The 27,752-nt window shown below is 43.0% G+C and overlaps 5 protein-coding genes across 9 annotated transcripts; 1 reads left to right on the top strand and 4 right to left on the bottom strand.

The window, feature by feature from the left end:
• Positions 1-271: 271 nt before the first annotated feature.
• dgcr2 (DiGeorge syndrome critical region gene 2) lies at positions 272-13,743 on the bottom strand. 3 transcript variants are annotated; one of them, XM_076088719.1, is made up of 11 exons: positions 13,148-13,743; positions 7,771-7,803; positions 6,470-6,592; positions 4,486-4,572; positions 4,133-4,343; positions 3,658-3,734; positions 3,374-3,556; positions 3,054-3,257; positions 2,785-2,937; positions 2,372-2,642; positions 272-2,298 (listed from the first exon to the last, which is right to left on the bottom strand). In XM_076088719.1, the coding sequence occupies exons 1-11, from the start codon at positions 13,227-13,229 to the stop codon at positions 2,094-2,096; spliced, it is 1,629 nt and encodes a 542-aa protein (XP_075944834.1). In that variant the 5' UTR covers positions 13,230-13,743; the 3' UTR covers positions 272-2,093. The 3 variants fall into 3 exon arrangements, with proteins under 3 accessions (XP_075944834.1, XP_075944832.1, XP_075944833.1); XM_076088717.1 differs by having other exon boundaries at positions 272-2,323; positions 2,406-2,642; positions 13,148-13,658; XM_076088718.1 differs by lacking the exon at positions 7,771-7,803 and having other exon boundaries at positions 272-2,323; positions 2,406-2,642; positions 13,148-13,611.
• Positions 13,744-14,497: 754 nt separating this feature from the next.
• On the bottom strand, positions 14,498-17,973 carry ess2 (ess-2 spliceosome associated protein). Its single transcript, XM_076088720.1, has 10 exons — positions 17,581-17,973; positions 17,237-17,405; positions 17,042-17,125; positions 16,716-16,885; positions 16,417-16,534; positions 16,174-16,304; positions 15,967-16,069; positions 15,734-15,843; positions 15,530-15,645; positions 14,498-15,413 (listed from the first exon to the last, which is right to left on the bottom strand). Exons 1-10 carry the CDS (start codon positions 17,728-17,730, stop codon positions 15,134-15,136), a joined length of 1,431 nt encoding a protein of 476 aa, XP_075944835.1. The 5' UTR covers positions 17,731-17,973; the 3' UTR covers positions 14,498-15,133.
• A 1,005-nt stretch (positions 17,974-18,978) lies between these two features.
• LOC142947282 (homeobox protein goosecoid-2) lies at positions 18,979-20,794 on the bottom strand. Its single transcript, XM_076088766.1, has 3 exons — positions 19,765-20,794; positions 19,413-19,648; positions 18,979-19,076 (listed from the first exon to the last, which is right to left on the bottom strand). The coding sequence occupies exons 1-3, from the start codon at positions 20,000-20,002 to the stop codon at positions 18,999-19,001; spliced, it is 552 nt and encodes a 183-aa protein (XP_075944881.1). The 5' UTR covers positions 20,003-20,794; the 3' UTR covers positions 18,979-18,998.
• A 1,597-nt stretch (positions 20,795-22,391) lies between these two features.
• On the top strand, positions 22,392-25,101 carry LOC142947269 (uncharacterized). Its single transcript, XM_076088742.1, has 2 exons — positions 22,392-22,666; positions 23,946-25,101. The coding sequence occupies exons 1-2, from the start codon at positions 22,537-22,539 to the stop codon at positions 24,638-24,640; spliced, it is 825 nt and encodes a 274-aa protein (XP_075944857.1). The 5' UTR covers positions 22,392-22,536; the 3' UTR covers positions 24,641-25,101.
• rnf185 (ring finger protein 185) lies at positions 24,845-27,743 on the bottom strand. 3 transcript variants are annotated; one of them, XM_076088736.1, is made up of 7 exons: positions 27,684-27,731; positions 27,134-27,287; positions 26,749-26,767; positions 26,542-26,654; positions 26,357-26,411; positions 25,963-26,080; positions 24,845-25,886 (listed from the first exon to the last, which is right to left on the bottom strand). In XM_076088736.1, the coding sequence occupies exons 1-7, from the start codon at positions 27,700-27,702 to the stop codon at positions 25,789-25,791; spliced, it is 576 nt and encodes a 191-aa protein (XP_075944851.1). In that variant the 5' UTR covers positions 27,703-27,731; the 3' UTR covers positions 24,845-25,788. The 3 variants fall into 3 exon arrangements, with proteins under 3 accessions (XP_075944851.1, XP_075944844.1, XP_075944836.1); XM_076088729.1 differs by having other exon boundaries at positions 24,845-25,883; positions 27,134-27,743; XM_076088721.1 differs by having other exon boundaries at positions 27,134-27,740.
• Between the last annotated feature and the right edge of the window lie 9 nt (positions 27,744-27,752).

Genomic DNA, 27,752 nt, shown 5'->3' with positions numbered 1-27,752 from the left:
ATTGAGTTTATCTTAACAACCTCCATCTCACTGTCGGAGGGGGGGGGGATTTCCCCACATCCCACCTTAATCCTCTGTGGCATTTGGTGACTGCAGACGGAGGACTTTCCTGCAGGACTCACAGAAGCAGCTAAATGTCGTGATTGATGAGACTCGACAGAGTTCAGTATGACGCTGTGTTCATACCCACTGACGCATGAGTCGTCCTTCATGGTGCAGTTGATTTGGCATTAGATGTACATCTACCTCAGAAAAACACAAGCCCTCCCTGCAGGATGAAGCACTTTTTGTTTTTTAATTTAAAGGCTTTGAAACAATGAAATGTAGCATTTTGTCGTATTATACATAAAACATATCAAATCCATTAAAATGAGTTCTCACACCACCAGAGTCTAGCACACAAACTACAGCATGAATGCAGCTTTTCGGGGTCACGGTCAGGTTTTTGGGATGTATACAGAGATGATGAAACTCTATGCAGGAGTGGAACTGTACAGGACTGTTGAGCTGAACATGTTTCCATCAAAAGAAAAGTCTAAAATAAACAACATGCACCGCAGCTCCAAAAAGCAGGTTGAAAAATAAAACCAAACGACTTCGATGAAAACTCAAAATCTCCCACACACACACACACACACACACACACACACACACACACACATGCAGATGGCATTTCTTTTTTTCACAATTTATGAGATTTTGTTTCTGGGATGATCAATGCACCCCCCCCCCCCCCCGCACAAAATCATAATGTTTTATACAGTAAACTCAAACATGAGACACTCAGACAGTCACATTTACAGCTGGTGTGACTGCTGGTGGTTGTGGGTTCAGTCTGATCGAACTTCTTCAGGCTTTGCAAAATTCATCCTCGAGAGAATCAAACGATTGTCGTCATAAAACGGGTCTAACAAGTTCCAAATATACAGTTTATCTTTATTACAATATTTCTTTTACTGCAATCCCACCGAAAAACAAGGACGTCGACAGACCCATCGCCAGCGAACAGAAACAACCGAGATGACCGATGTAAACAAACACATCAGAGATGGAGCGGCAGCATCCAAATGTGACATTTAACTCATTTCTTTGCAAAAAAAACCCCCAAAAACAAATTAAATTGTAGTTTTTGAATCCCTAAACATGGTTCAGTTTGCAAATACACAACTATGCTGCTAAGAGTCGATGATTAATTAACAACAAACGGGTCCGTTTGAATAAATATATTGATTTTCAAATTAAATGACAGGATATCGTCTCTAATCTTCACGCGTACACTCGAAAAGCTTCATCGCTCATGCTCGCTTGATCCCCGGGGGAGTTCAGACTGTTTCCATCTCACAATAAAACAATCACGATTACAGCCTGCAGTCATAACTTATCATCAAAAAGAACAAACTCGGATATTTATCAGTACCACAACATTCCTGGAACATTACCTAGTAAAAACCACGATAGCAGGAAACTAACCGTACTCTCTCGCAAGGTTGAAACCCCTTAATTACAAAACATTTGCTGCAAATACGCGCTATAAACCTGGAAGACAGCTTCATGTATCAGACTAATAAGAATGGGAGGGGGGGGCCGTAGATTCTCTGAGCGAGTAGAAACGGGGCTGATGAGGACATTATTGTAGCCTGGAGACCGTCGGATCAGCACAGACACGTCCGTTTGGACGGTAAGATGCAAAACGAAAAGACGCAGAAGAAGAAACATTAGCTGAATTCACCGTCCGTCTGTCATTCTTGTGCTGGACTGTGTGACACACGAGTATAACAAATTTGACCGGCGCAGACCTGAAGGGGTATTTACATTAAGGGCCGCTCGACCGATCGGGACAACTCTGAGATGTTTCAAAAAGCTTTGCTCAGTCGATGCTAAAAGTAAAAGTGCAGCCTTCACGGCCACAATGGAGTCTGTATAGAAACAGTTGTCTCTGCTCCCTCAGACGCCAGTGTTCAAAAAAAAAGAAGAAGAAGAAAAAAAAAAAAACACTCAAAAGGCCAACTGCAGGAGAGTCTTCAGAAAGGGGATTCTGTTGGGTCTGTACAAACTTTAACTCCCTCCACAGTCTGCAGCTCCCTCCGCGGTCCTTATACAACGGTGCTGAGGGTGGAGGCGCAGTCTGCGGGCGCGGAAGCAGGGGCGGGGCCATCTGTCGGAGTGTCGGGCCCCACAAGGAGGGTGCTGCTATCTATGGAGTCCTCCCGCTCCTGAGAGGGCGGGGTCGAGTCGGTCGCGGGGCCGGAGGCGTTGGGGATAGCTGCATGGAGCCCGTCCACCATGGCGTTCATCTGGCTCGGCACCAGGGACACCCCGTGTCCTGCGGGTGAACAAAAAGAGAGGGAATGAAGTCGACAGCCTGACACACGATGAGATACATGAACAACAGGCTCCGCGCCTACCGAGGTCCACGTAGATGAGGCTGTCTGGGTTGATGGAGGCTTCGTACGGAGGAGGGGGGTCGTCAGGGTGCTGGATGTCGGGGTACTTGTAGGCTGCGTACGGCGGAGGAGGCTCTTGGAAATGGAAAGCTCCTCCCTCTCCATCATCGGACAGATGCAGGGGAGTGAGGCCGGTGCCAAAGGCATCCGGGCCGTAGTCAAAGCCTGGGACTCGTCTTCCGAGGTTGAAGTGGTGCACTGAGCAAAAAAACACAAAGGATGATGTGAAACAACTGCACTTAAAATACAGCCACAAAATCATCCTTTTTAAAGGAAGACAAAGCCTTAAATTCCCTGAGCAACTTATTATTGTTCAGAGGGTGGTGTGCAAAACGCTCACAGTTTCCTCCGATCAGAGTTTCGATGCGTTCGCGCCTCCGCTGACGGAGTCTGTGCACCATGAAGAGCAGCAGCGAGAGGATGAGGAAGGACGAGATACAGCTGACGATCAGTCTCATCCCGCTGGCCATCGAGTCAAACAGACTGTTTCCATCTGAGGAGAAAGAGAGAGAAAACCGACAAAATAAGAGTATCACGAGCTGGGGGGCTCATTGGTGCTCCCGAGTACTAGAAACGCAGACGGCAGACATTCCGTTCGTGTGGCAGTACCTGGGTCCAGGCAGGTGAACTTGCAGCACTCTTTGGGATCCTTGCGGAAGTGCTGGCAGCCCTGCGGACGCTCACACAACGCCGCCACACACATCTCCGGCTCGCCGTCGTGACACGTGCAGCTCAGACACGGGTCGTCCCCCTTGGGGGTGAAGTAGTAGCCCTCGTTCACAACGTTGTCTTTTATATCCACACACGTTTGCCCTGTCGGGGGGAACAAAATGACATCAAGACGTTATCCAAAATGAACTTTATATGACTGGGACAATACTTATAGGCGTCTTTACATTTCTGATGGGAAAGACATAACGAGCACGTACTCCTCTTGCAGAGAAATGGGAACTTCTTGTTGCAGTTCTCAGCGTGCCAGCTGTGCAGACCTCGTTCATTCATGCTCTTGATCTGAAAGCGCTGCAGCTGGGCACAGAAGACGTTGTCCTGGGTGGGAGACGCCTCCCCAAAGTTGGTCAGACCCTCGGGTGGCAGAAACACCTGCATGGACCCTGTTGAGGAAAACAAAAAAACATTTTGAGCGTTACAACAATCAAGTTGCGGAACAGTAGTTGTCTTTCTATTATTTAATAAGAGCAGAGAAAGCTCATACCTTTGTATGCGACCTCCCAGCGGCCCTCCAGAGAGTGGTTCTGATTGGTGATCACATACTGGTAGCCCACCCAAAACCTTAAAAACAAAAATAACTCCAAAGTTTAATTAAATGCACTTTATCAGATGGTCCACTTCAGGGTTTATGCACAAACCACTACTGGCCACTAGATGGCCTGCAAACCAATGACGGACCCACCTCTGCTGAAACACACTGAACATTTGAATGAATATTTATTAAAAAAGATTCCAATGTGTTAGATAAGTTAACATGACACTTAAAGGTTTTAATGTCTTTTCTGTGAATTAATTGAATCATGCAAGTTCAGCCCTAACCCTTTGCACTGAAATTGCAAACTACACACAAACTGTAAATGACTGTAGGAACTGAAACCTCTGACTAAACACTTCAAACGTCCGTGAAGTGAAGCTCTTATAACAACCTACGATCGAAGGCTTTGGACTGAAGAACTCACTTGCACTGGTCTCTGCGCTCACAGACTTTGTCGTCAAAATCCACCTCTATCTTCAGGATGAACTGCAGCTCCTCGTTGGTAACGAAAGTCGCCAGCGAGCCGTTGACTTTCTGACACGTGTCGACAGCCTGCCAGTAGTTCTCGTTCCTCAGGTACACTTTGTAGCAGCTGGCCGTCTTCTCGTAGTGGTGCCACCCACTGGGGCATTTCTCTATGGACGCAAGATAAACTTCAACATCGTGGTTGATAAAAGCAGCGCACACACGCGTTATCAAGCATGAATATGATAAAGGAATATGTCTGGATTGCAGATTCCACAACATTAACAGGGGAGGGTGAAGCGGGATGCTTACTGTTGAAGCGGACAGGCTGAGCCACACCGATGACGTCTTCTACCTGGTCGTATCCGTTACCGAAACGAAACCTCTCCTCCTTTATAGCTGCAAAAAAATTTAAAACAATGTCAACAAGTGTGGACACGTTTTTACAGAAGAACACTTTTTCAGTGCACATATCAGTTTATGTCGTGCGACCTGTTAAACGGCCGTGATGTAATGAACAAGGCATTTCATCAGTCCGATAGATAAACGGATAAACAGACGGTGCTGCTTGCTTCTGCACCGACTCCAACTGGTCAATATCATGTGTGTGCAAAGGCCTGTTTTGTCTTAAAATAGTATAAAAGTTCATATTTCTATAAATGTCCACAGAGTGTATAGACTAGTTCTGGTATTCCTCTAAGTACACTTCTCTTTCTCTAGCTTTATATTTACTTTAGTGCTTCTGATCAGCGTTTCCTCTTTATCTTCTTTAGAAAACGTGAAGCTGACGTCTGAAGAACCAACTTCAACCCACAAGAAGTAAATACAGATTGGAGGACGATAAAAGCAGAACCCAAACCTTACTTTGTTAACATTAAAACAGAGCAGATTGTATTCTCTACTAAGTCTCAACAAGAGCTCAAAGTGATTCAAATCTAAAGTCCCAGCATTGTCTCCATAAAGCACAATCTCTACCTTTCTCTAAGGAGACCGACGTCAGGACAAATCTAAATATGTTTAGATTTTACTTTCTCCCTCTTTAGACCACACTATTGCATAGAACCGCTCTTTTGTCTGCAGCCTGGCTTACTTCGGTACAGTCTCTAGAAGACCCTTTTTTTCCTCTTTAACCTGCAGTTGAAGTCATGAGGTGGAACAGTTGCCTCTGGGCGACTGTGGCTAAGTGGATAGCAGGGCCGTCTTTCAATCAGAGAGTCGGCGGTTCAATCCCCGGCTCCGGCTCTGCTAGTCGCATGTCGATGTGTCCTTGAGCAAGACACTTTCTCCCGTAGTTGTGCCTACGGTGTAGAAATGTGATAGAATCTGAATTGTAAGTCGCTTTGGATAAAAGCGTCTGCTAAATGACTGTAATGTAATGGTGCTCGTCGAGGCTGGAATTAGTGGGAGCGATCGCTCCACCTCCACATGTTGTTCAACAAAGAGCTAATCCCAAACAAGAACATTGATTTCCATGCGCGCTGTTGGTTTAGCAGACAATAAGCCCTCACACTGAGACATGTGCGAGCATTGTTTGGGTTTCTCTCTCGCCTTCCTCTACGAAAACACAGCTACTCAGCGCACAGGGAACGGGTAAATACACGCAGACTGTATATGCATGTTTTTAAGGGACCTTTCATGGGTGAATAAACAAAGAAAACAAATGGATCACTTCCTGCTTTGATTGCATGTTCCATCAGTGTGGTTTTACTGAGGACTGACTGCTGTGTACAGCGTTGTTTCCGGGCCTACAGCGGTCACCTAAAGGCACACTGCTGTGCGGAGGTCACATGCTGGACTCAATCCTCGGTAATTCCTATTATGCGGTCAGAGATCTGGGGATAAGGTCTCTCTGGATTTAAGAGAGGGAAACAATGGGATTTCGGTCAAAAGGCTTAGCGCCGCAACATCCATGCAGTGTTGAAGAGATCAACGAGTGGCCAACAACAACAGAGACACATATGCAGCCACTCAAGAGTTCATCTCTGCCTCCCCCTGTTCTCACCATCTGATGCGGTCGGTCCAGATCGGCTAGTCTTGATTTTACAATCCTTGTGGTGGATTAACCAGCAGATTTAAAACCTCCTCCGTTTGATAAAAGTAAATCAGCTGGATTTGAACCACACACTACAGGCTACTGCTGCTCACATGTGGTCCCTGTGATCCCGACCGTCCAAGTGGGGGAAAAAGGTCCCGGGTGTTGCTCCTCTTTCCAGAAATCAATCATGTTATTATGGGTGTTAGGCAACGGAGTGGGTGTAAAAAAAAAAAAAGGGGGGCTTAGGAGAGCTATACTCACGGGGACAGTCCATCTCGTCGCTCTTGTCCTCACATGCTGTCCAGCCGTCACACTGCCAGGACATCGGTATACACTGCATCTTCCCACTGCGGCAGGCGAACTGCCCGGGGCTGCAGCGCTGCTCTGAAAACACAACAAGAGAGGAGCTCCTGTGGTCAAACGTGCATGTGACTGAGCCTGAAAAACAGTTCAAGTCTAGCAGAAGACTGAATGAGGTCACGCTTTTAATGGATGAAATAAGAGATCCTACACGGTGATGGGGTGTATTTAGGGGGGTGTAGAACACATGAACAGATTGTTTATGTTCTTTCTTATAGCACCTGGGTGCAAATTATAAAAAAAAGATTTCTCCTTCATTGTGAATGTTGTTATTCAGCACTTGTAGCCGGCTGTACATGTTGGACGTGACAGTCTGTCTTTGTGGTATTCGTCCCGCCCCTCCTCCACTGTGATTGGATGGCTGAGTGCAGCTTTTCACCCAAAGTTTGAGATTCTTTAGATTCTCAGAAACCAGAAGAACAGACGTGCAACACCGTGTCACGCTGACGGCGTTTGTAGCATATCGTAAATGCTACGATGCTGCGCTATCCCATTGCAGAGAAGAAGGAAAAATACACTGGCCTCAGAAAAAAAAAAAAAGGGCCTTGGTGGACAATGCTCCTCAATCAGCAGGACATTTACACCCACTTGTTGTCAGCATGAGAGCCCACTCACCCAGAGCAAAGGAGGAAATAACAGACAGAGAAGGGATCCTGGCAAAGAAAACCAAGAAACTCAACTTGTTTATACTAGTCATGAAAAAACTTGGTGTATCCCCCAAAATCAGACCATTGACAATATAACAATAAGAGTTTTGTAAGTGACAGTTGGGTTATTAGGGCGACTGGAAAGACGTAGCCTTGGACCTGCAGCAGACACACTTCATGTCTTTTTGTTTGTCTTCACATCATGAGCGGTTAGAAGAAGCCGCTGCCTTCCTCGTGTGATGAAAGAACGGCTCTGTTCTTTCACTCAACGGTGTTCTTCATCATATGCGAGAGAAAGTTCAACTGATTGTGATGCTCTGGTTTTCCAGAAACATAAACTATATTAGCTGCTGAGAAAATAATATTTAATATATATAAAAGGGATTCTTCTGTTGTAAAGAACGTATAAATGAATAAATCAATCACAAGTGTTTTCAGGCTTCTTTTTCTTATTACAATCTGATAACATTCACGGATCAGTAATGGTTCACACTGAAGGATTCTAACCAAGAGGTCAGACAGACCACTGCACTAAAAGATAGACTGCGTGCTTACCTGACAATAATCTTGCCAGAGCTAGCCGCGGACCTGAAACAAACAGAAACAACAGAGTGACTGTCCAATCCAATGTGTCATCTGCTCATCATGTTGTCTAGAAGGATGTCTAGTGTTTATACCGTCAACAACTCTCTGTGCTCTGTGATTAGAGGGTAGATCACACCATCTGTTCCTGGACACAGGTGCTTGTGTTTACCTACGAAGCTGTACCACCCACTCACGTGACAAAGACTTTACTTAGAGGAAGACTTGGAGCCATTTCCAGCGACTATTGTTTCACCTGTGTACCAAACAGCTGAGGTGACATCACCCCACACAGACCAGAACGCCAGCTCTGATGACACCACAGAGCGACAGCTACACTCGGCTTTAATACGGTTCATAAAAAAAACAGCCTTTATTTGAACAAGAGTTCTGACCGCTGCACAAATTAATGATTAACCTGATGTTTAAAAAAAACACATATATGAGCATCTGGCAATGTCCCACAAAAGTATGGATTTACAAACCAGACAAAAAGGTTTGCCCACTATTTCCAATCATAGTGCAACCTCAGCAATAGCTTTGTTTTAAGAAAATAACGGTTAAACTGCAGCTTCTCCTGGTGTAAATACAGCCGAACCACAAGTACTTTCACAACAAAGGCTTTTCGCTTCATTTGGCACATCCTGCTTACTGTATGGCTCAGACACAGCTAAATGGAACAAGATTAATAAGAATATGATGTTAAAAGTATTTTAAAGCTCCAGCACCACGGTTAGTTTAAGAGTTAACGCTTCATGAGGCCGGGCTATTATTAGATATAAACGATAAGAAAGAAAAGGTCCGAGTCAACATATCCTGAGACCGTAATGCAGAATTGCAGAGCTGTCTTACTTGATGCTAAGTGGATTGAGACGCATTACAGGCCCGTCTCAGTCTCCGGGGGACTGAACGCGTTATCATCGATCCCATCAAGCCCTAATATGTGTCAAATTGATGGATAACATTAAAGGCCATGTGTCCCAAATGTGATGTTAATAATTAATGCACACAGAATAATAGATCGGGTAAAAAAGAGAGCTATTGGCTTTCAGAGTCGAGAGTCAATCTTATTCTAAGTGCCTTGCAAGATAACATAATTATGGTCAAATATAATATCTAATCTTTAACTCACACATGTGATGTTACAAAGACATCCGAGGGCTTTTATAGTATTTTTTTCGATATTGTACTAAGACATGTTCCTTTGCCATGTCAGCCGACTGGGACGCTAGCAAACAAATCCAGCTGGGGAGTGTTTATCTCAAACGTAGCCGTGTCTGCATGTAATCACGACGAGAACATAAACGCCTGGCTTGTACTTTCTGGTGCCTGTGGTTTGAATGAGGACTCGCTGCCCGCACAGATCCGTATTCAGTCGTTCTGTTCCAATAACTGCTGCTGGGAAATTTCACAAGAGCAGAGTTTATTCAGATAAAGGGAGACTATTTATGCTTTAGGTTATCAGATGGTACATGTTGAAAGCACGGCTTGTTTTTAGATAGTGTTTAAAAAGAGCCCGTCAGCTTGATGCTGGAGTGCACTTCCCTCGACATCAACTGAACTTCAGGGTGAGTGAGATGGCGTCTCTGAATCTGCTGTGGTTAACAGCGGTTTTCCCCTCCTTTTTCGGTCGGTCGGGACATTTCATCAGAGAGATTTTAGATTTTGTTTTGAGACTAGGCTTAGAGAAGATGATCGCTCAAAATGAACCACGTATGATGCACGCACACTCTCACACACACACACGCACACGCACACGCACGCACGCACACATGCCTGGGAACGACTGTATAAATGACTTAAGCATGACAAACGCAGCCGTTCTGAAGGTGGGCAGAAAACGTCTCTTCTTCTTGAGGCCATTTCTCTCACAAGCGTTGGGTTTTGTCACGTCGAGTCTTCGACCGAGCGAACGCTGGCAACCCTGGGACACGTGAAGCTTTGCATCTCTTACATAACCAACAGGAAGATACAATAAAGACTGGGATACTGGCCCCCAGCTCAGTCCCGCTGAAGGATAACGGCAAAGTGAACAGGCCTTGTGTGCACACTGCGTTCCTCTCCAGCCGCCGGTGATTCACATCAACACTGAGGCTCGCTGTTAGAAGCAGTGAGTGGGTACAAACATTCATTTCTTCCTTTCTTTGTACCACCTCACATTTAAAAGCAATATACTTTCTTTTATACCCGCGTAGATGAACGCACTCCAGGTCAAACTCTTTCAAAAACATAGCCGTTCGGTTTGCAAATCCTTAGATGGGCAGCCTACGTAACAAAAAGCAATTTTGGGGGAGAAATGAATACGTGTGTAAATGCTCGACACCAATATGACAACGTCAACACTTCAAACAGAGTTGCTCTTGAATACAGAGCTGTGGCACTGAGTTTCACCATATTAGGAGAACATGGTGGTGATCTTTACAGACTCTCTTGGCTTTCAGACGTGTCGTCAGTTTGACTGAAATCTCTCCTCCCTGTGATACTGTCAGTTTACACCTCTACAAGGTTCATTTCCTCCACAGACAGCACAGCAGCATCAGCAAGATGTTGCTAAATGTTTCAGGCGCAAAGGTCACGATCAAAAACAACAAATTTAACACTTTGCTTATTTGCCAGATTACTTTTCTCCCATTTCCATCCAATAGCCGACTCGAGGATTATAGTTATGTTGGAAGTATGAGTTAATGGCTTTATATTGAGCCAAGAGACATCTGACTTTTGTCAAAAGTTAAACTGTTTTGTGCGGAACAGAAAGTGATAAACCAGCTGCCAGTGTAACACAGACGGCTCATTCAGCCCCACAGATGATAAGCATCGCGTTGAGCCCAATGAGACTCTGCTAACTTTGTCTGCTTCTTCTGAATTGCTGAGAGCACATTGAAGACGCTTAGTTGAGTCAAACCCAAATCTACTGATGATCAGTCTCACACTCAAACCAAAGTTACAAGCTGCCTGCTGCTTCAATGAAAAAGTAAAAAAGGAGACGATTTCCCAGATCTGCCTCGTTGTTGGGCTCATTCACATGAACAGAGGAAGGAAAATAACTGTGGATTCGACTATTAGTGCATTTTACAACTATTCAAGTGTTCATACTGGGAAGTTTATTCCCATTACTCCTCTTGAGTTACAGATGTTTTCCCCAATGCAAGTCGTTTTTGGGGCCCAAAAGGCTTTTAGCCGCTATGTACAAATAGCTTCCAGACCTGGTGCTCTTCCTGCGGGCTCTTTTGGGAACAATGTTCCCATTACTCATGTGGACAACGTATTCACGATCACATGCATGTCTCTGTAGTGTGGGAGCGAACTGAAGCAGCCACAGGACATGCACATGTGCTAACCACCGAGCCACCGCGGTCTGCATATGGTCTATTTCCGTTGCTACATTTATCACGTGCGTTTCGCAATATTGTGCAGAGTAATGTAAAACATACATGCAGGAGCAAACCCCCACGAAGACACATTATTTACATGTGAAACTTACTCGGACGCTAAAAGTGATTCGGATCATAATTTGAATTTAAAGCACCTCCAACGAGCTTAATTCTCCTTTGGATGGAGAGTATTTAAAGCCCAACTACATTAAAATATTGACATTTGAATGCTGCCTGGCTCACTGGCATACATCCAGAAGGCTAACCAAAGAGCCATTTCGTTTTATGATGCATGTTCCTTTGCTCATCAGCAGCAGTAGACACCGTGAGACTCTTAAAGACACCGTGAGGCGGCTCAAGCCCACCTGTGTGACAGGGAAAGTGGTTCATGCTCACACCAGTACAACGTTTTTAAATTGAATTATGTTCCAGCAAACTGGATTATTCTTAAATCTGAGTCATGTGGGCCATCAAGCTTTAGGAAGCATTCACTTGATGTGCACCAACATGCTCTACAAAAACACACCGTCTGTGACAATGCCTGTGCAAAACACGATAAACCAGTAAATACTGAATTCACCTTTGACGAGATTGATGATTACAGTGGATTACACTCTATAATGGAGTGCAATCAACTTCCTGTTTGCCCAAGAAACCAAACACAAATTAACTAGAAGAAGTATGAGGTGTTGCTTGTACTGTGTTTTCCGGGAACTCCTTTTTATCAAACCAAACAACAACGTGTTTATTCACGACTTGAACTGATTACAGCAGATAGCAGTAGATGGTTCAGGGTCTCCCAGAGCAGGCTGAACCACTATAAACAATCATTCCTGCTTATGCCTATTAAGACTCACAACACTAACAGGTAATCTAGGATCATGAGGGTTGTGGAATATGTCGCCACTGTCAGAAGGTGTGTCGCCTTGTGTGTACGTGCAAACTGTTACGTGCAAGCGGTGTTGTTGTATGATTTTATCCTCTGTGGAAGTCCAGAAACACATTTATCTATGCGGACATTAAAAGCAGAACTTATTTTATCTTTGCTGCTCCGATCCACACGTTTATCAGGATCACAAGATCAGGCAGGAAACCACAAAATGCTTTTTATGTTCTTGCTGCTTAAATTAATGCAGGAAAGGCTGAGCAAGTGTTTGCAATCGAAGCACAAGTTCAAGCTTTCAATTGAGACAAACTAATTGAAGACATTTTCCTGTTTGATCTTTAAAAAATGTGCATTTTGTGACAGACTTGACTACCCGAGGAGGCCTTTAGTGTGCCAATAATGTGTTGTAAGTGGTTATATTATTGAAAACAAGCATGTATTTGCTTATTAGGGATTTTGTATGTCTTTAATCAACCAGATTGTGTCTGCAGTACACAACAAAAGCATCTTTTAGGAAAGTGTCATGACAATGACATTACTGTGTTGTTTAACACTCGGATGTTTGACTGTGTAGCTGTACGATGAGTCAGTGAGAGACAGCGTCTGTGATGCAGGACCATGAATCTCTGACATGCATTTCAAACACAAGCGGACACACGGCGAGGTTAAATTGTTTACATGGCTGTAAAGACACCCGCCTTCTAAAACAGGAGTGAAGTTAAATCTTTATAACATCATTTATCAATACAGCTGTTATTAAAAGTGTCAAAATAGCTCATGAAAGAGAGGCAACGGTTTATCTATAGATACAATTTATATATATATATACATATAATGCGGTTATGTTGACTGTATACATCTTTAAATTAGGTTTTTATTTGCCCACTTTTTAAATGTCTTTTTACTGCTATAATAGCGACAGCAAGGCGGTCCTCCACACCGTCCAACAGAAGCACAGCAGCGGTTATAAAAACTACTCGAGCCCGTGGTTTATCCAGCAGGCCTCTCCGCCTGACCTGTAATCTCTGTTTCCCTCTTCGAGCTCCACGGGAATAAATGCACAAGTAAAAAACAGCAACGTGGATGTATTTACCTGTCCGTGGTGGGTCCGTTAACGTGAGGACGAAGAGGAGAGAGAAGAGGACGAAACTGCTGCTGTCAGCCTTTGGCAACATTTATCCTCCATTCATAGTAACTCCTCTATCCAGAAAATTGTTAAACAAACATAAACTGAGGATCTGCGCCGCCGCCCTCCTCCTCCAGAGTTAACACGTTACCCCCTTAACACAGTTTGCACCCATTGTACGCACTCGGAGTGGCAGCTAGTGAAGACAAACCGCATCTATAAAGCATAGTCGCACCGCACAGCGACACAGATTGTGCTTAATCTCTCCGAGCAGCTAACGGTAGCTGACTGGCTCCGCCGCGCGCGTCGTGCGTCCTCTCAGCGCCGCTGATCCAAGATGGCCGCGGCCTCCCATCACAACAATCCCAAACATTCACCACAAGCCTGTCAGCTGGAGGAGCTGTCGGGGCGGAGTTAAACCGCTTTTACCCAGAGAGACACACGATAACCAGCGCGCGTGTGTGTGTACCCGTAGAGAATATTATGAGATGAATCCAACACAAAATATGATCAGTGACCATGAGATGGCATCGACGCACGAGCGGCGCTGATGACTGGCGCAGTTTATCATGCAGCATGATGCGAAAGGGCTGTTTCTTTTTAGTTTATTAAGCATATCATAAGACTTTGATGAAGTAGTATTGTACCAATTTTAAACAAATTATCATCCATTAATCCAGTTAAAAAGATATTTATTCTAAAACCAAGTCAATCTAAGTTATTTCACTCGAAGCAATCATGCAATAAGATTTGCCTTTCTCATTAAGAAAATATTTGTACTAAAATTGCATAAATATGCATTTCTAACCTGAATGTTATGTGACTATAATTTCCTTTATTTCATGGTATCCTTGAGAGATAACCCATGGGTCAAACTCCAAGACGGCAATGATCATAACAATTGAGTCTGTGTCTCTGAGGGAATTGTATGGCTTACTTTTGTTATTATATTGGAAAATATATCTAATGTCTTAACACCCGTTTCCAGCTTTAAGTACAGCACATAGCACACATGATGTGGTACGGTCCAAATTAAAGTGGGCACATTGACTTTGACATAAACATGCATATCAAACATTTACTGTACTAAAAGCATAGGTTTGTGTAAGTATAATGTCCACAACTAAATCCTTATTATATCAAGCTACTGTGTGTGTGTGTGTGTTAGAGGACCTGTAACCCCTAATGCTCATTAAAACACAATACCAGACTTATTTAAAGTGTGACTCAGACTACATTTGAAGCTTTGTTCAACCACCAGTAGGAGGAAGAACAGGTCTATTACAGATGTCAAGGTATTCAATTCTTTTGTAGACCTTTTCTTTGTCAAACGTGTCCAGTTTTTATTTTAGAGTTTAAGAAAAAGGTTGTACAGATTTATAATGCTGAGCCCAGCTCTGCCTGCACATTTGTTTTCCCAATATAGGGAAAAGAGAAACACATTTTTCTTCATTTTAAACACCAACACAATTGTTTGACATTGGGTTTGAGTCATTTCTATGATGCAGAGACACTGAACATGTCATGGCAGCATGTATGGAGAGCTGGGCGATGGCTATTGGATGAAATTATTAAATATTGGATTAGAAACAGCTACTGGATTCTATGCATATATTTACATCATTTAAGCTGCTGTGTGTCACGGATACCAAACATTTGTTAGAGTGGAAACAGCTGTACAAAAATCTATGAAACAAAATTAAAATAAGAAAATCAAGTTGTACAATATAATTTGAACACTGTATTTAGCAGGGACCTCTATTAACCCATCTGCTCAGAAATAGAGAAAACTTCTTGAAAATGCTTCAGTCCTGTGTGCATTTCTTCCTCCAGTCATCCGACTGAAAGATGTGCTCTTTAACTGGATAAAACTGGGTCTGGACAGTTCAAAATCAAGTTTTCCACGTAACATATCTGTTTTGTACAATCCCAGCAGAGAACAGCTTCTCTCACTCAGAAATAATCGGCGGCTTTCCGTCTCTTGGGAAGTTGCAGCAGATTGTCTGTCAGGGACGTCAGGTCCTGAGAGCTCGGCGTCTTGACTTTAGTTGGCGTTGGCGTTCCCGTGGGAGTGGACGGGCCGCCGAAAGGAGACTTGCAGCCGGGGACTTGATGTGAGGGAGACGGGGTGTAACTCGCCCGTAAAGCTTTGTCCGTGTATTTGCTGGATGTCCGATTTACGAGCCTCTGCAGGGCGGGGGTGAGGGCTGGGCTCAGACCTTTAGGAGTAAGACTGCAACACAAAAGTTCAGTTAAGAAGAGTATCCTTGTCCTTCACAACTGCGCTACTAAAAAGGAATCAAGCAGCATGGAATAGTTTAACAATCAAGAGGGCAGAAATGTCTTTACCTTGCAAGGTTCTCCGTGACCTTTCGGAACGCCTCCTGTTTCTTTGCGCGGTTTTTAGCGGCGGCTTCATTGGCCATCTTTAAACCCAGCCTCTCTCGTCTTCCTGGTTCTGGAATCTTTTAAAACACATATTCAACGTCAACATTTTACAACAAAAACAATCAATGATTAACAAAGAGTTAGCTGCCGCTGGAGGTTCAGTACCTTAAATGACGGACCATGATTCCTCTCAATATACGGGCTGTCTGATCCGTCCAGACGGAATGGGGTGCTCTCAATCTCACCCCAGGTCATCAGAGGCGACTCAGCTACACCTGAGGGGACAGAAACGGCTTTGAGATCTCTCCTCCAAATGTAAGAAGGTTGCTGAATGAGCCATACAAGGCACACACATTTAGTTGGATCTGTTCTCAGGACTGTTGCTGAGAGCCACTCACCAGGTGCTGGAGATGGCATACTTTCAAAACCATATCCATTTACTGTCGGGGAGTCGTGTGGGATGAGCTCTTTCCCATCAGGTCCTACTTTACCCTGTTTGAACTGGACAGAAAACACGACACATCAGCTACTTGAATCAACACTTTTATTCAACTGAAGAATAGACCGCCACGTATCAATGTTTTTCATACATTCTTATAACGTACCTGTGCATTGAGGGCTGCCGCCTGCTGAATCTGGCTTTTGTTGAGAGCTTTGCTGAATGGGTCTCCAGCAAAGCGCGTGTTCTTGTGAATGACCTCCCGTGGCTTCTTAAATAGATCGTCGTCTTTAACACCTGATTAAGTGAAAACACACGAACATGTATTTTTCTTTCACAGTGAAATTACCTCCAGTAGGGATTAATGCCATATAAAGAAAAGAAGGAAATCCACGTTTGGCGTTCTTACCCTCTGGATAATACATCAAGGCGTTCTTCGCTTTGTACTCCCACGTCTCCAGTCCAGCTTTGACACATTCAAGTGCTGCTTTCTCTGCTGATGGTAACATAAGGTTCTCTTCGTGGCGCTACAAAAACATCAGAAGTGTTTATAAATGTAGTCTAGGGGTGTACCGATACTTTAATAGTTGTCTGACATAAACATAACATGCACCAATTTGGTCAAAGGGAATGTTATTTTCACCTGTAATCCAAACATATCATTCCTTTGCTTTGAATTGAATTTAGTTTAACTCTGCACACACATACCTGTTTGTATTCAGCCTCCGCCTCATATAACCAGGAATGCCTCAGCCTCTCCTTGTCCTCTGCCAGATCCATGATCTGCTCAAACGATGCGTTATCCTCACTGGTATTTTTAGCGAGGAAGCGATCCAGAGCGGGCAGCTCTTTCTCTTCCTTGTCATCATCCTTGCTCTCTATAAGTACAACATCAATAGGAATAGGGTTAATGTACTTGTGAGTATTTGTAATTGCATTCGTTAGGAGAATTACGGACTAAACATGGTTTCAATAAGACACAGATCTGGCGTGTGTTATCTGTTCATCTTCATCTTAATAAAATAGATACTTACCCTCGTCTAAACCTTTACCGCCATGACTGGAGGAGGGAGACCCTGAGCGGCCCAGTGGTGTCTCAAAGCTTGCAGGTGTCACATCTTACATACAAAGAGGAACAAATGGGGGAAAAAATAGGCGTGAGGTATTCTGTAAACAAGGTATAACAACATGAAAGTGCAGTGGTCTATTTTACTCCTCGTACTACTCACGGGGTGCAGAAGATCTTGGGGTAGATTTGGTCAATGACGATCCATATCGGATGGATATCTCTCTCATTCTTTCTAGGTCACCAGTTTCCTCCGCGTCAAGGTAGTCCTTCTGCGCTTGCAATTTAGTCACATCTGGGAAGAAGTCCCTCTGGATGATCTTTTCTAAACTCTGTAGAAGTAGACAGTTGGGTTTATTTGACTTCGTAATGTTGGTACAACAACAACGAAGAACAAGAGTAGAATTGACATGTATATCTCAGGTAAGTCTGGTATTTTCATGGATGCCTTTCTGTTGTCTGTTGACCACCGATAGTTCGTCACTAATTGTCTGGTCATGTATCTACCTCAATGTACTCCTCTTCATCGAGGACCTTTCTATGCAGCTTCCCCTTGTCGTTCTCCTCGGGATGTTGTTGTAGGAGAGCCATTGTTGACACTGTGACAGGGACGAGAGTCCCGCACAACGCTCTCCTCACGCTCGCGCTGCCCTCCATTGTAGACCGTTGTTAGCCTGCTAGGCTAATGGTTTAGCTTCAACGAAAAACTGCGACTGAATCGAAACGGAATGCGGTTTTATGAACACCGTGTAAGTATTTAGAGCGAACAGTTTATATCTAGAACTCGAATACTACGCGAACGTCACTAACTGTTACGTTAACAAGCTTAACTAAGGTTAGCTACCGTCGGCTAACTTCAGAACCAGCGTACAAACAACGCACTACGTAAAGGCTACAATCTGACGTTCTACGTCACCGAGGTTTACTGCCTCTCAGGAAATTTTCAAAATAAAATAGAAAAGGACATTTCCGGTATAATAATAATAATATTAATGATATGCATATTTATTATTATAATACTATTTGTAGGTGGGGATGGGAGATGACTTCTTGTTTAACTTTTACAATAATCTAAAGTTAAAAAGTTGTGTTCTTCAGTGTTATCATAATATTTTAGAAGAACGTGTTTTTGTGTTCTTAGGTCAGATAGGCGGCATTGGTATTACTATATATACTATTTGTAAAGGAATCTGTGGTTATATTTTATTAAACATACATTAAATACATGCTTGCTTTCATTTTTTAATATTAAAATAACAATTTAAACAATAATAATACTGCTAATAAAAGATGATGTATCTACCAGGCAATAGCCAGAGTTTCACTCTGATCCCTGTTATCTACCCACACAGAATAATTACTATATACTGTATATCCTAACCCAAAATTGATCATGTGACCCCACTAATAATCTCCTGAGCCCCCAAAAATGTACGAACTGATTATTTTCTTACACACAAAACTGCGTGTAAGAGTTTTTGAGCAAAAAGTGAAAGATGTTCAAATACAGTAAAATAATTCTATCCTGACGTGTTCACTTCATGTCAGCTTTTAAATTGTTATAATGCCCAACTTAGATGTGTTATAGCTTGTGTAAAAAAAAATTGTTCCTCCACCTCTCTCAAAAGAACTTTATTTATTCACAAGGACACTTTTTTTCACAACCAGTGCAAATGATAACAAATTCCAGATTCCAGATGTATTTCAGATTAGTATTAGCATATACTGAAAGTCCTTTGAGCTTGCAATCAACCAATCAGATTCACAAATAAGCTACAAAAGTGTCACATGATCTGACAGACACAATATAGCAATAATATAGCTATTATATAGCAATAAAAAAATCATTTTATTTATATAACTCAAGCTCACACACATACACGGCTCTCTTCTTTCTCACTGTTGTGGTCCATATAGTACAAAATTTAGTTTTCCGTGTCTCCCACACAAAATGATATTCTTTTCTGACGCCTCCACTTTGCTCTTCGGTTTTTAAACCAAACCTACCGGTAGAAAAAAGATCATGTTATTTAGTTGTGATTTTTTTTATTTGGCACATTATATATTTACATTTAAATAAACAACAACATTGGCCATCATTATCAACACAGGCATATAGTTAGATATGTCAAATTGATTAGAGCGTAGGTGAAATTTAGTGCTATCATAATAATACTGAAATGAAGTGTTTAAACTTGCACACATCTTTAGGAATGGCCCATCTTCCATTAGCTGGCACAATACGTTAATAAGTTGGAGCAGTCTGAAACATATCTAACCCTGTATCACTGTGAAAACATGACTATTATTTGTTGAGAGGCTGAACGTGACAGGTTTACCTCTACTCTTTCTTCCCTTAAGTGAGTATGCTGTGCTAGTTTCTCCCGTGTGGTCACATCTGGATACTGGTTTTGCAGGAACAGCTCCTCCAGTGCATCCAGCTGCTCCTCTGTGAAAATAGTGCGATGACGCCTGGTCCGCCTCTGCACCTGACCGGGCAACTGCTCCTCCCTGTGAGCATCTCCCAGCCTGCACGGGTCTGTGAGCATCGCTGGGGGCCATCCGTACTGACAGGCTGCAGGGAGGAGATCTGATTTTAGGTGAGGGTGCAAAGTAAATGCTACCGTTACCAGTTTAAAACGTGTCAACAGAAGTGACTCTTCTCATGAAGAGAATGGTTCTTGGTCTTACCTTCATGAATGAAATCAGCCTGGTAAATGTCTCCACAGTGGGAGCAGTAGCAGCAGCACAGGCAGGTGTGATGCATAGCCTCCATCTGACCTCCGACAGGACTCACTGCCCTCTCTTTTAGTCCAGCGCCACTTTCTCCACATGACCGTCTGTCTCCATTAGTGTTGGGATAATTGCTCAGTATGTTTTCAATAGTGAAAGGAAACTTTTGTCTCTCTATCCTGATCAGTCCATCCATCCCCAAAGAAATTCCAATAAAACACAAGCTGCAATGATCGCAGGATATTGACACACACAGTTCAGGCTCAGCTGCTCCTCTGCTTCTCCTCTCTGCACAACGGTGTGTCGGGTCCTTATAGCGAAATTGGGAGGCAAAAAAGAAAAAAAAAGAAAGTAAAACTATAATCCCCCCTGTGGACCAGACACATAAAACGGTTGAAACTTAATTCCTAGCTAATCTGGGCAGTTTTGTGAAGAGGTTAGGGAGGACGGCAGATTCAGTTAATCTTGCCTCTTTCCTTTCTCCAAAATAAATCAGATTTCACTGCATAAAATGAGAAGTGGAGAGCTCCTAAGATCCTTATTGTTGGGGTTTTAGAGAAAAGGGGATTGCTTGGTATTAGAAACCTGGATTTAAAGATAAAGGCTTTTTTTTTTTGGTGTGGCCAGAGACTTGTGTTATGCTGAATTTGAGGATTAGCTCTGAAATTTATTTCATAATGTTGCTTTCCCATTTAGCTTTATCAACGAGTGATCAGGCTGCACTGACAACAACAATACTAATTAAGCATACTAATTACACACTGGATTGGATTATTGACTCATCTTGCTAGTGATGTGTGGTGACACTAATAGATTTGTATGTGTTATTACTCAGTACAGACAAAACCAAAAGCGGTAAGAGTAAATTCAGAAAAGGGTTACCTCCGTGTGGTTTGTATTCACAATCATGCGTCATGTGTCTTATCTGTGCGGTGCAGTCTTTCATCCTCACTTCTCTGACAATGTGCACAGCTGATGTAAAGCTATTACAGGTCAAATTCATCCCCCGCAACAAATCCTGTGATTTCATACAAGGTAATACACCTTTTTTTTTTTCAGAGAATTAATGGATTTCCACAATCTGTCTTAAGCTCCTCTTATAAGGGCTTTTGAAAACAGATAACAATAAACACCATCCCATCCTTTTCACTTGGGTTTAATAGCGTCCGGATTGTTGATGTATAGTTTGCGGAGCATGTGAGATCGCAATCTAGCAGATATTGTGCTCCTCAATAGAAGCAATTGTATCACATCCACATTGGTTCAACCAGTTCAAAATTCATTACTGGGGATTAGAATGATAAAGGTTCATTTTGTTGTTGTAAGAGCAATATTTGGCACAAGAGGTAAAGTTAAGAAAAGCCACCACCGCCCACATGGCTGATACAGTTTTTCTAGATGTTTGCAGAGCTGCTTGGATGGCTCTCTTCAATTTAAAGTGATTTTCACCTGTAAAACTGTGGCGCATTACTACCCGACCAATACACAACCTGAAGCGACAAGATGGACAAAACTGAGCAGGCCCCGAAGCAAAAGTCAACCAAAAAACAGTTCAGATAAAGTAAGAAGACACGAGGTAAAAAACAATTGAAGACAGTAGGCTTATATTTCTGAAAAACATTACATTGCTATAATTCCAAATTTCAATTGATAAAGGGCACACATTAAGCCAGTACAATTCAGACAGCAGACACAGTATTACAAATTCTCTTACTGATGATAAATAAACAGAGAACCCCACATGGCATCAGACTGTTCCCATGTGAACAGTGTCTCTGCACAGTGTCTCTGTTCTTTGCTGGACCGGGGCCCGAAACCTCCTGGGGAATCGCAGATTGCAGCTGTGAGACCAGGACATGCAGAGGATCAACCTTCCTCCCTGTTTACTCCAGACTTACTTATGCATGAACTGTTGAAGGCTCCGAAAATACTTGTCAGATAGTGATACTTCTAATAGCTGCATTAATACAAATGCCATGTTTCTCTCTCCTCATGTCCTCATTTATTTTGCCTAAAGAATCTGAAAATGAGCTCTGGGATCTGGTGCGTCATTGTCGGGCTTCAACATCACCCTGCAGGCTCTATGAACTAAGGGAAATATGTTTTGTTGAACCAGTATGTTTATGGTTCCGATCTTAAATTCAACCCTTAGGATTTCTGTTCTATTATGTAGAACTATGTTTGTATTTAGTTGTTCGATACAATAAAATCCATTTTAATAATCGTCACATCATCACATGACATAGCCTGCATCACAAAGCTTCACAATTCTGTCTCTACCATCTTAAAATGTAAATATCGGTGCGTACAACAGGGGATTTGAAAAGGTAAAACATGTGTGAAATGTAGCCTTGGTGTGACTTATTAATTATTAATTAAACTGCAAACAGATTCCAACAATGACACTATTCTATTTTAGATATGTCATGCAGAAAAAAAGATATGTTTATGTTTATGTTTGCACCCCAGGGTGCTGGCTCCAAAAGCTGAAATGACCCCTGTCCTCCTGTACCTGCTTGTAATGGCAAAAAGCAGCAAAGGAGGCCGATACAGAGTCGTGCGCCCCCCTGCGACAAAAGACTACAATGCCCACCGTTGAACGGCGGAGCGACACAGCGCGGCAGGCAGCCCGCCACTCGCGATAACTCGCGTCGAGGCAGCAGCTGGGCGGAAAAGGCGGGAGAAGGCTGCCGCTTCCGCGTCCGCGCACAGACACAACACTGGGGCAAAATGGACGATAAGTTAATATTGGCCGTATTTAATTATCCAGAGCTGTACAATGTCACTTTGCCGAATTACCGCTGCACGGAAAGTCGGGTGAACGCGTGGAGAAGCATCAGTATCATACTGGGTCTCCCATGTGAGTATTTGATTGTTTTTTGTTTATCACAACTTTACCAGCCAGTTATTTCCTAGCCGACGTTGTTGCGGACGATTAAACCCGCATACACAACAAATCATCATGTGTGTCTGGGAGTTAGAGGTATTTTAATCATGTCTTACAGGCAATTTGAGGCTTTTTTGTTGTTGTTTTGTGGTATCCGCGCGAGTACAGCCTGGTGGTGAAGATGCAGCCGCGCGCACCGTGCTAGCGGTAGCAGCCGCAGCTCGCACGCTGTAGGCCGCGCTGCACCGAACGGCACGGCACGGTCCGGCTCTGTCACTGCGCCGCCGGCCGCGTGTCTAACACGGTACGGCGGAGGAGGAAACATGCGCAGCGTCACGGACTGTATTTACCGAGCCGCGTGCTTTCCGACTCGCTCGTAAACGCCACGAGCGCCATATAAAACTGGAAGCTTGTCGTGGAAGCGGCGGCAGAACCACGGAATGTTAAAATATAAAACATGTCAGAGCCAGGCCCCCCCCCCAGCCTGACATATATTCAGAAACATGGAGCCATGGTGAAATATGACGAGGCAGCATATAACACGGATGAACTAACAGTGACCTCCAGACAAGACCCACATTAAGATAATTACCTCGAGCCTTTCTTTATGTGACTTTTTACAGACTTAAAGACAAATCACTTATCCACATTTTAACTTGGATAAAGTTGTGTTTTTGCTATATTTTTTGTATACCCTTTTAAATGTTGCATGCATTAACCAATACACTGCCTGGCCCTTTAATCAGGTAGAATACAAAAATATAATATAATACAATCCAACAAATCATATATGGCACATAGTCTATGTAAAGAGGTGTCAATTCAACTAAATGATGAGTTCAGTCTAAGCCAAATAGCACAGCATATAATCATCAAAACATTCCAATGTTCCAACTCCTCTGTTGGAAGAATTTTTGTTATTGTATAGTAAATTAAATATATTTGGGTTTTGGACCAGAACAAGCAAACTAAACATGTCTGCTTGGGCTACAGACAGAACAATGACTCAGCAGAAGAGCACGTTTCTCACAAGACATTCAGTGTCTGCACCCATCTAACATCTGTGCAGCAGACTGCTCACCTGCACAATATTTTTGAGAATGTATTTTAGGGGGAAAATAGTTTTTTACAGAATTAAAATTAAAATATGTGGTAAATGTTTTCATTTTGTTGAATGCCTAGGTTGCTGACTTTCCATGTGCATTGCATCTTTTTGAGATTTCTTGCCCCTAACACTATTTCACTTTTCCAGCCGAGGAGTGTAAAAGAAAATGGAAGAACATGAGAGACCGGTACTTGAAGGAAGTCCGGATGGAGATCAAAAGCAAGAAACAAGGAGAGATCATGCAAAGCAGATGGAAATATAGACAACTAATGAATTTTATCGCCCCCTTCACTGGATCGAGAAGTGGACTGGCGGACATCTGCGGTAACAACGGCGATGACCACGATAATCCTGACAACGAATCCGGCAGCGTCGAGGGAGAAACCACGTCATCTGAGGCGGTCAAGACGCCGCAGTCGGCCACGAAGGCCCCCGCAAGTCAACCCGACCTCAAGCCCCAGGTAGCATTCGTGACGCAGATCCCTCAAGACACACAGATGTCCCTTCTGGCCAAGATACCATCGAGCCTGCAGACCGCGGCCATCAGCAAAACTGGACGAAAACGGCGCCTGATGCAGGAGTCTCTTTCACCGTCTTCTTCTCAAAGCGCACCGTCTCCCACCAAGTGGCTGGTCAAAGACAATGGAGCCTCCTTTCCCAGCAGGCCGCGGGACGAGGACGAACTGTTTCTGCTGAGCTTTGTCCCCGCGCTGAAGAGACTTGCGCCGCAGAAAAGGTGCGAGACGAAAATAAAGATCCAGCAGATCATGTATGAAGCAGAGTTCAACGTTGCACAGTCCGCATCTCAAGAGAAACAGACGACGCCGTCAGCGCAGGACTAGGCCACACGGACTATTTTATACTTTGTGCTTTATAAAAACCTCTTCCACAAAATGACCAAAAATATATTTTTTTTACTGTACATCCTTTTTGAATGTGAAATTCTAACAATGAAGAATAACTAAACTTGATTTGCATATTTAAGTATGGCTTGTGAGAAAAGGAAGCCCTAACATATTTACACATTAATAGGACAACAGACAGACCATGATTAACATCTTTATTTACACCGTTTTACTGTCAAAGTGAATTCACATTTAGAAAAGTGGTTTCACGTTGAAACAATCTTCATTTAAGTAATTATTCTGTAATAATCTATAGTATTTTTACATTTAATTACAGTAACAGATCAAAAAATAAAGTATTAAATGGTGAAAGGAACACCGTTTCATAAATGAACTGCTTACATGCATCAACACATTTCTTTTTAATCTGAACTAAAATAAAGAGACATTTGTTTTGATTTTGGTCAATTTTTGATGATCACGTGTAAATTTGTACGGTCAGGTGGAGCTGGATTAAAAACTAAATTGTTAGTACATTAGTGGTCAGAGAGACAACATGGAGCCACACGCTCGTATTCAGAGTAACTCGGAGAGATGTTTTGCAACAAATAAAATAATTATAAATACAGGCTGAAAGGAAATAACCATACACATACGGGTTTAGAAATCCAAATTGATGAGCACAGAGCACTGGTTGGTCTTTTGTTTAGCAGAGTATATCTTTAAATACGGTGATGGTACCAAAACAAAACTCAAAAAGAGACCTGCACATCCTGTATGTGTTTGATCAAAACAACAACAGAGAGACAGACATGTTGAAATGAGCAGCATGTAGTTTGAAGCCAGTAGCTGGTGGAGTTCAGGTGTCTTGTTTTAGTGCGCTGCTTTTTAAAGCAACTGTGTTAATGAATCAAAACTTTAGGCACCCACGTTCATGTGGTTCACTTTGAAAGTTGTTATCTTGGGATTAACATCCAAAAACCGGCTTCATTAAACTCTTACATGGCTTTGTATCAAGAAAACAAATAAAATGAATGAAGTTACCAGAAATGAAGCAGAATCACATTGGTGCAAACCGTGATGATGTTATAAAGTTGCATCTCTGTCAAATTATTTGGGTTGTACCAAGAAGTCTTTCAGTGTATTTATGCAATCAGCAGCCAAAACATAATGACCAGAGCGACAAACAGGAAGAGTCGAGACAGAAACTGTTCGTCCGTGTGCTGCGGTGTCCCCGGAGCTGCTGTTTGGGAAATTGTTTAACATAAGTTATTTAATATATTGTTGATAAAAGAGAGATGATGGTGAAACAGAAATACCTGGAGGTGGTCTGCCGTCGTTGATGTTAAAAGCCGTCGCAAAAATACCAAATGGAAAGGCACCGATTCCAAAGGACATTTGGAAACCTCCATCTCCGAAGCCAAACCCTTGGAAGCCCTGCGGATCATGTATTTCATCATTAACACGAAGACGAGTGAGTGAGATGTGACGCAACAGTCCGTGAAATTTGCAATCATTCTCAAGAGACGTCTGCACACCTCGGCACTTAGCGTCTAATAAATCCCAGAGGGAAATGTTTCTTATGTTAATGGTTAAAACCTACATCATCCTCTGTAACGGTTTCATCATGAACGCATGTCAACAGCGGACACTGAAGACTACATACAGCCGCCAACTTTTTACTATTTAAGGATATTTGTACAAAGTACTTACACCACGGTTTTCTGGCTCCGGCCTTTGTCCTTGTGGTCGAGGAGGGGTTCTTTCTCTGTAAAAGAAAAACACATTCTGTAAAAAGCCATGCATTTATAACAGCTTTGAAAAACCCATTTAAAGTTAAATATTATGTGTGTTGTGATTGCATAAGATATTAAGTTTAGAGTCACTGAAGTACCCACCTGGGGTCTTGTTGACCGGTGCTTCCTCTTCCATATAAGGGGATTACTTTGTCTCGGCTGATGCCCGCTTTACACACGGGACATACTTGTCGGTTGGGCCTGGTCTCCAACCACTGCATGAAGACAAAGAGACACTTAGGACCTGACCTGTCTGCTTCAGTTAAAAACTATCAATAAGAATGTGTCATGTGAAAACAGACAGCTTACCTGATGCAAGCAAGGCCAGCTGATGGAGAGGAGGTGAAAAGTAAAATAAAAGTTGACAAAGAAGAGGTTTGATTAGTAAAACATCATCACAGAACAATCTGGCTGTGCAAAATATACATGGGAAAAAAATGGCACCCGTGTTCACGAATGAAAACAAAGCATCACTTCATTAGTGAAAGTTAAGAGTGAGCACAGCTTCTAAAGAAAAAGGAAGAAAAATGGCTTCCTGTCAAAGGGATTTACAAAGGGGAACTAAGTTGTCTCTCTCCTGTAATAATTAGTGAAAAGAAACATTGCATTGATTCTAGAGAAGCACTCATATGCCTGGTGGTTAGACCTGGTTTAGTTAATGCCGTGACTAAATTGGATTATAATGCTTTCTTACCAGAAGAGGTGTCCACACAGGCTGATCACCGCGTCCTTAGCGGTGTCCAGACATATATTACACTCGAACGTGCTGTCCTGGTTGCCACTGTCGGCCGGAGTCGAGCTGCTGGATCCGGGACTTGTGTTTTCAGTGGCCGCAGTAGAGCCCGGGGCTGGAGGGGGGGCAGCCGTGGCCATTTAAAAACAAGAGGGGGGGGGAGGGGGGGGGGGGGCACCCAGTACTTCAGAATAAGTACATAAAGAGGCCCAGTGTTTGGGGGGTTATAGCTAAGAGAGTAGACGATGCGAGACTGAGCGTATTACCAATAATTATCTTAAAAAAAGGAGTCAAATCGAGTCAAATCAACCGACTGCTAGCTAACGCTAGAGTTGCTAACGTTAGCTGGCGGATAAGACTGAGGACAAACAACTGTTATCGTCAGACACATTAGCCGAATACAAAGTGACAAACGGAAAATACAAAACTGCTAATCCAAAGTGTCGTTCCGAACGTGGTTTTCTAAGTGGAAATCAAAAACTTGTAGCGAGAAGTTGCGAGATATCCTTACGTTTGGTTGCATCACACATCCGCAGCGTTAACGTTAACCGGTAGTACATACTGGGGGAAGGCAGGGGGC

The sequence above is a fragment of the Anarhichas minor genome, unplaced genomic scaffold (assembly GCF_050575085.1).
Source record: "Anarhichas minor isolate MPS153535 unplaced genomic scaffold, ASM5057508v1 ptg000002l, whole genome shotgun sequence".
Lineage (NCBI taxonomy): Eukaryota > Metazoa > Chordata > Actinopteri > Perciformes > Anarhichadidae > Anarhichas > Anarhichas minor.
The sequence above is the reverse complement of the archived record's forward strand: the minus strand, read 5'-3'. Positions and strand labels throughout refer to the sequence as shown.